The following is a 7,995-nucleotide window of genomic DNA, read 5'->3' as shown; positions in this document are numbered from 1 at the left end:
TTTTTATAGAAAAGAAGGAGCGAACCACCTACAAAAGTTTATAAACAAGAAGGGAAATCAAGAACAGGTGCACACATATTATTTTTATATTTGTTGCAAAGAGAGGACTGCTATCTGATGCCTTTAGGAAAGCAGTTTGCATAGAATTGAAGACCTCGAAACATCCAAAATCATAATGGAATAGAAAGGATAACCTTGGACAGTGTTTTCTTACTTTAAGTCCTCTATCAAGTCTCCTTTGCTTCGAACTGTCGCCTGAGGCCTTCGCATTAGCAGAAGCTTGTTTGTACATGTTGACCCTCTCTTCCAAAAGGCCCACCATCCCTCTCGCCCCCGAGGGCTGCGCAGCGGGTGACACTGGAGTGGGACTGGGTCTCGGAGAGGGGCTCGGGGCTTTCTGGGGAGATGGTAGGTTTCTAGGCACAGGGGAAGGGGTGAACGCCTGGGAGGGAAGAGTCGGTTCAAAGATGGGGGCCGCCTGGCGCTGAGGAGCAGGTGGTGGCGTGGCTGTTGGAGTGGACTTCTCAGGGCTGACGTGAGGGCTTTTGGAGGGAGACGGAGCTGGCGAGGCGTCTTCCTTTAAGTCTTCCAACTCAGCCTGAAAAAATAGTGTGTTTTTTTTAAAGCTTTTTTTGTTTTATTGTTTTAGTAGAGGTTTTACGGCGTTCGCAACTGCATAAGGTCATATGAACGCCAAAGGGTGGAGGTCAACACAGAAGTTCTTACAGGGAATCGGACTTACTGTTCTCGCCTCTCTAGCTTCAACAGCACAAAGTCTGCTTCGACTATCAAGGCACCCTGGAAATAGCGGGTCCCAAGAGTGTGAAAAACATACCACAGAAGTAGAGGAAAATGACCACAGTAAGGATTAGGAAAGAAAAACCAGCAGTTCGCTGTTGCAGTTCAGGCACAGTTATGACTATGACATTGATGAATCAGCCCATTTACAATTACAATTCTACTGTGCATAAGAACAGGTTAATGTCCCCCCCTTTGGGAACAGTCTAAAGACACTTCAGTCAGTAGCACCGCCCCGGGGGGGTACCATTGACACTACAGAAGAAGCTGAGAGGGTCAACAGAAGGACTGAGCAGTGTGGCCCAGTGTATGACAGATGCCGGGCTTCTTTTGTGATGCGATTGAGAAGGAATGACAATCGTTATTCATCTCGTAGGGAGAAATTTGTCTTGGTCGTTTACAATGGCAGTAGATGTTACAAAAGTAGGTGCACTTGCGCATACGCTCAACAAGGCAGGACATTAGTAAATACATGTCTCACGTGCTGGAACAAACCGCTCCGTAAAACATTCTCTCACTCTCTTTCTCTGCCTCTCCCCCTTCTCTCTCTCTCTGTCTGTCTCTGTCTGTGTCTCTCTGTCTCTCTCTGTTTCCTTTGTAGCACTTTGTGTTCTGTAAACTCACTGCAGTACGGAAATATATCATTTACTGCTGCCCTCAATGATCATGATGATTATTCAACAGCCAAGTAAGTAAGAAAGCATAAAAGCCTTCTTTGAGAACTGAAGGATGATCAATTAGTCAAAATAAACACTATTGACCACGAGCGGTATTATAAAGTGAATATGTGAGAGGCAAGAAAAAAAGTAATGTTATATCATCATCATCAATGCCTATCACCCCTGGCAGGGTACAGGCCACATACACGCTCCTTCAATTTATCTGTCCTGGGCCATCCTTCCAAGCTTGTTCCAAGTGAGCTTTATCTCTCTCATGTCCCTTTCCACGCATCTCCTCCATGTTTCTCGTGGCCTCCCCCTGTCTCATGCTTCCTGTGGGTTCCACTGCAGTGACTGTCATGTGATGTTTCTTCTGGGCTTTAAGATGTGTCCCATTCAACGCCACTTTTTTAGTCCTATTTCTACTTCTATATCCTTTTGTCCTGTCCTTTTATATCACTCGTAAGAAACTTCATTTAAAAAATAAAATATTTCCCAAAATTGATACAGATTAACTGAGTTACCATTTTGAGGACTGAAAATTTATCTACAACTGAAGTTTTTAGAGCATCCCAATATGAAATCAGTGAACAAAATTGTACCCGACCTATCATCATCATCCAGTGCCAGATCTGCGACAGACATCGGCGATCATGATTTTCCATTCATTCCTTTGCTCGGATGCTCTCAGAAAAGCTACGTTTCCCTGATTTTTCCCTGTTACCCATTTGTTTAGGTTCCCTAAGTATGTTGTTCTGGGCCTACCCCTGCCTCGCTTGCCTTCACTTTTGCCAGTGAGAGCTAGATGTTCAAGACCCTTATGTCTATTCAGGTGTCCCAAAAACTGCATTTGTCGTTTCCTGATTGTTTTTAACATTGAGCGTCCCACGTGGGCTTCATCAAGCACTACCTCATTTGATTTCTTTTCCTTCCATGATACTCTTAGCAGTCTCCTAAGAAACGACATTTCTGTTGCCTCTATTTTATTTTCACTGTCTTTAGTGATTGTCCAGCATTCACAGCCATATAGAAGGGTTGACCAAACATAGCATTTCAGGACTTTCATTTTGGTGTTCATTGATATGTTTCTATTTTTCAGGATTGGGCTCATTTTATTGAAACTAGCCTTAGCCATTGCAGTTCTCCTATAAAGTATTTTAATATAAACCTTGGCATTAGCACCAAATCAACAAACCTGAAAGTATTCTGGAACTAGACAGAACAGACAGGCCCACATCAACTCTTCAAATGTAATGCCATTAAGCAATGTATCACTACGACATTTAAAACTTTGCACATTTTTTCACAACAAACTGATTTAGTGCCTATAAAATGGCAGCTTGCACTGTATGCTTCCTGGGAAGTTGAGGTTGTTTCACAATGCTATCAGGTCTGCTGGAGCAATAATATAGATTTTTAAGTGCATATACATGTAGCTTGCTGCTGAGCGGGAATTTGTGCTATACAAATGCTATCTATTATCATTATTATTATTATCATTCTGTATACAAGTTAACTATTTCATAATCCAGCCATTGAACAAACAGCTCCAGTGAACTTCCTTGATCCTCCATGACCTGCAAGAAGCTAAGGATGCCACAACAATCCATGCTGTAATGCTAGCCTCTCACAAGTCATTCTACAAATAACTTACCAATAATTCTGGATCCTCTGTGTCCGAGACATCCTCATCAAAATCATTCATTCCCATGGCTGCCATCTTTTCTATGTCAGCAATTGGCATAGGAGCTGAGAAAAACATTGTTGATTTGATACTTTAGACGGAAATACAGAAAAGGACAATGGATCTCCGACAGAATGATATGAAATACAGCAAAGGACAATAATAAATAAATCAAATAAATTACACTTTTATTGATCCCAAAACGGCAATTTGGTTTACAAACAGAATTTAGACTGCCAACAGAATATGAAATACAGCAAAGGACAAAGGACAACCAACAGAATGATATGATGAGTTCAGTCAAACCTGCTGTAACAGCCACCAAACTTGCTCTAACAGCCACCTGTCTACGACAATCACCTGTATAAACCAGCATTGCCACTTCCTCCCTTGCGTTTTTTTTCCAACATTATAATGACATGGTCTGAGACATTCACCTGTCTAATAATAATAATAATAATAATAATCATCATAATAGATAACCCATTTGTATAGCACTAATCCCAGCTCAACAGCAAGCTGTATGCGCTTCACAATCTATACTATTACCCCAGCAGACATGAGAGCATTCTGAAACAACCTCTGCTTCCTGGGAAGCATCAGTAGAAGCGGCCATTTATAGGCGTTAGAACACTAACATACTGACAAGATCTTTTGCTGTCTTGGCCTTGTACCCATTCCCATCTAGGTGAAGTGAGGAAAATTCATGTAAAGTGCATTCTCAAGGACACAACGTCGGGCCCACGGCTCTAACCCCCGAACCCGCAACCTCACAATTATGAGTCCGGTAGCCTAACCACTAGGCCACCGACACCACTTTTCTCTTCGACAATGGGAGGCTGTCTTAGACAATTTCGACTGTATTCGTATTATGTAGTGCTAAAGCAACAAAACTCGAACCTATAAACAGGGATGGAAACTGATCTGTCCACAATCTACTAAAAGTAAGAGAGAGAGAGAGTGTGAGAGAAAGAGAGAGGGATAGGACTGGAGAGAATGACAGAGAGAGAGCGCGTGAGAGAGGGAGAGAGAGAAACAGAGAGAGAGAGAGAGAGAGAGAGAGAGAGAGAGAGAGAGAGAGATAGATAGAGACAGAGAGATAGAGACAGAGAGACAGAGAGAGAGACAGCCCGAAAAAGAGCGGGAAAGAGAGAGAGAGAGAGAGAGAGAGAGAGAGAGAGAGAGAAGGGGTGGGGGTAGGAGGGATGATAAAGAGAGACAGGGGAGAATGGGAGATACAGAAAGATAAAGAGACAGGAACAGAGAGAAAAAAAGAAAGATTGAGAGAGACGCACTTTCTGAGAAGAGAAATGAGACAGGACATCAGGTCCCACTTTTGGAAAATGACGGAACAAATCAAAATTACGGACGGAAAATTTCCATCCCTGTAAAAAATACTATGCTACCATAAACTGCCCTGATACTTTTACAATTTAAAAAAATTTAAACTTGAAATAAAAAAGTCAGAGAGCCTTTCCAGTTGCATATTAAATCATTATAAGTGTTCAATAACTTTCACAAACACAATAGAAAAAAGCAAAAAACTATGACTATGATAGTTGAGTATCAATGAGGCAAATTTGCACAGTAAAAAGGTCAGTAGCTAATTAAATTAAGAATTTAATTTAATAAAACTACAATCATCCTTAAATCCTTCGTCGAAATTTTATATTAAAAGCCTCCCAAACCTCATTACAAAAGAATAATAATATAAAATACAAAACAATTGGTGCCACAAGCCATCAGATTCAGATATATACTTATTTTACATTCTGCACATAAAATATATAAAAGATAACATGCATATATAAATGCAACAAAAAATCATCATGATACCTTTTCTTTTTGGCTTTGTCCTTTGAACAGGTCCATCATCTTCCCCAGCGAGAGCTGCTAATTCCGCCTCTAAATCATCATCATCATCATCATCTCCATATACCATTGCATCCATGTCCTCGAGTCCAGGCATGGCCCCAAAGCCCATCTGTTCAAGAAGAATTAGTTTATTTCATCATTTAGTAACTTTTAAAGAGTATTGTTTTAAGACATGGTCGAATCACATGCTCGTCAGTTTTGCATGTGTGTGGGTGCACATACGGAATCTTTGGTATCATCTTAAAGCCTGTTTATTTGCTTTGCTTTTGGTGAAAAAAATACCCACATATATCTTGCTTAAAAGTCAAGACACTTGTGACTGAAAGAGATGGTGTCATCTGGTGTCTGAGATAGTGAGAAAATGAGCGCTAAAGTTTGGTGACTTTCAAAGCTTAAGTATCCTTCACAATGCAAATTTTAAAATTTTATGTGCCTTTCATAAAAACGTTTTCAGTAAAATCCATACAATAATGTATAAAAATATACATACAAGACGTTACGGTAAAAAAATAAATAGATAAAAATTGCCAAGCGGGCGGAAAAATGTTGTTTTCATCCCTTTCAATATTATATCGAGCAACTGATACTTCACCATGATGACACACATTTAGTTTCTTTGAGCATGCGTGAACATCAGTTCAAAACTTTTTTCTACGTCTTTAAGATACCAGTTCAAGGTCATGAAAAATAAAGAACATTCAACATTGCAAGAGAATTACATCTGTGTTGTTGAATGCCTGCTTGATAGTCAGTTCAGTACTCAGACTTGATCATAATCTAGGTATGTGATTGCCACTATTTTTCTCTTTTGAAATTCGAAAGTTCATTTACAATAATAGGAAGTCAAAAAAGTAGCAAGAACCATGAAATTTTTTTTTTTTAGCTTTAAAGCCAACAAAACAATGTGGATATGATATCCTTATCTCTGCTGAGTAACACAGTTTTTGAATTTTGACAATTCGTTCTTAAATAAAAAAGTTATGTTTTTTTTAATGAATTTTTTTTGGGTGACTCTCATTTAAGGACAAAATCCCAAAACACGGTCCACATTCTTGGGTGTTTTTGAGGCATTTTTTATAAAAAATTCCGTAGTAAACGGAATACATGAATGAAACTTGGCAGCCTATTGTAGTTTTTCCTGCAGAACCTATATCTATAAAGATATTTGATGTATCTGCAGTAGTTTTTAAAATATCAGGGGAAATGTGTAAAAAAATTAATAGAAAAGAAATGTTAGGCCAAGGACTTGCAGCCAACATTCAAACTCCTGCAACTTTCTTATTTTTAAAAATATATCTACGAAACTTGGCTATCTTTTGTATTTTTTTCTGCAGATTCCAAATCTGCTGTTATTTTTTTTGTATGAAAGGCTGTTTTATCACTGTGAGCGAAAATGTTGAAAAGGTACCCTGGGTATGTTACTAAAATGGGATATCCATTAACTTTTCTTGCAATAGTTTTGTGTATATTGTATAACATAACATACCAGGTGTGCTCTGTGTACAGGCACCAAAAACAGATAGTGAATGACGAAAGCAAACGAACATCTGAAATGGAACAGAAGACAAGAGAAAGTGTACTGACCATGTTGAGTTTATTTGAATTTTTAAAATTTTGCTTGAACCTCCTTAGCATTTGCAATACACCAGATGCGCCCCCCCCCTCCCCCCTTTCCCTTCTAGAACGTGGTTGTGGCTCCAGCTCGGTGTCCACAACGCCTTTTCTTGCCGAAGTTTACCCATCTCCGTACCGGTACAAAATTGGTAGAAAATACCAGTAATCATACATAAAAAAGACCCCTCAGTCACCAATTCTTTAGATTTAATCTATATTTTGTTCCTTGCAAAAGAGAAAGCCATTCTATGAATTTATGTAAGCTACTATGTAGTATTATAATTCCTGTTCCTTGGCACGAAACTGACGAGTCCATGTAGATCTAGGTCGGGGGAATACAGGATCGAGAGAACCGTCCACATCGATCGATAGCGCAAGAATGTGATCTGTTCTCCCTGATTTTTTTGTATGCAGAAAGTCTTTTTATCATATCCAAAGCAAATAAATTTCATGCAGGCATAAAGATAAAGCCTAAAAAGTGCTTTTTTTAGCTTTTGGAAAGCCGAACTGGTGAACATGGTTTCCCCGTCTCTCTCGCGCAGTAGACTTTCCCCGACCTGTTTCTTTATGACGTCATGGAATTTTCCACTCGACGCAGGCTAGCCCGACCTACTCAGTGGAATGCCCGAATGTAGTTGAGTTTGGGTGGTGTTCTGCAATGGTACGCAAAAAGTATGCAACGTACATTAATAAAATTTGAAGACAATAAAGGAGAAAGGTTGTCAACCAAGGTTGTGAAAAAGAAATCCAAAATTCCACCAAATCTGGTGTAGGTGAGTGCTCAAACTTCGGACACGAACAGTACCATAACCAAGTAACCTACGTGTTTTCTTTTTCGCATGTGACTAGTTTGACCTCTTTTTTCTCATTGGCTGCCAAGTTTCGCTTTCATCCATTGAGAAACAAGCCCGTACGAGTGAATGACAATAGGGCACCGTGAGAAAACGGGTCCGGTAAAACAAGCCCGCAGCGCCTATACGGGAGTCCCCGATTTTGGTCCCACTCATCGGCGTGGGCCTTGCTAAAAAAGGGTGCAAAAATAGAACTGAACTTATGTTGTAAACAGAGGATTACTATCTGACGTCTATAAGTTTGCACGCATAGAACTAGAATTAAATAATATAATGTCAATTTTTAGGAGTGTGTAAGCAGTAAGCAGTTTGTGCAGTTCATAAAATAAGACTGAGGGTATATCAATAATTATCAGATTACAAGCTTCACTCTCTCTTTCTTTTTTAACAATAACTGAAATCAGTCTTTGTCCTTGCTTTAGTTTAAGATGAAAACCCACACAGCTGAAAAGCTTAAGTACTACTACAGCAAGGTAACTACACTACACTGATGAGCATGTGTGTGTGAATGGTG

At 39.6% G+C, this 7,995-nt stretch overlaps 1 protein-coding gene across 3 annotated transcripts in view; it reads right to left on the bottom strand.

Annotated features, from left to right (window-relative positions):
* Nucleotides 1–7,995, bottom strand: part of LOC101845420 (coiled-coil and C2 domain-containing protein 1-like) — a 57,327-nt gene that overhangs the window by 48,388 nt on the left and 944 nt on the right. For all 3 annotated transcript variants that reach the window (XM_013087140.2, XM_035971979.1, XM_035971978.1), the window contains exons 2-4: nucleotides 4,978–5,125; nucleotides 3,112–3,206; nucleotides 215–598 (exon numbers count right to left, since the gene is read on the bottom strand). In XM_013087140.2, the coding sequence (XP_012942594.1) occupies nucleotides 215–598; nucleotides 3,112–3,206; nucleotides 4,978–5,125 (627 nt within the window). The remainder of the gene's footprint in view (nucleotides 1–214; nucleotides 599–3,111; nucleotides 3,207–4,977; nucleotides 5,126–7,995) is intronic.

The sequence above is a fragment of the Aplysia californica genome, unplaced genomic scaffold, assembly GCF_000002075.1.
Source record: "Aplysia californica isolate F4 #8 unplaced genomic scaffold, AplCal3.0 scaffold00550, whole genome shotgun sequence".
Lineage (NCBI taxonomy): Eukaryota > Metazoa > Mollusca > Gastropoda > Aplysiida > Aplysiidae > Aplysia > Aplysia californica.
The sequence above is the reverse complement of the archived record's forward strand: the minus strand, read 5'-3'. Positions and strand labels throughout refer to the sequence as shown.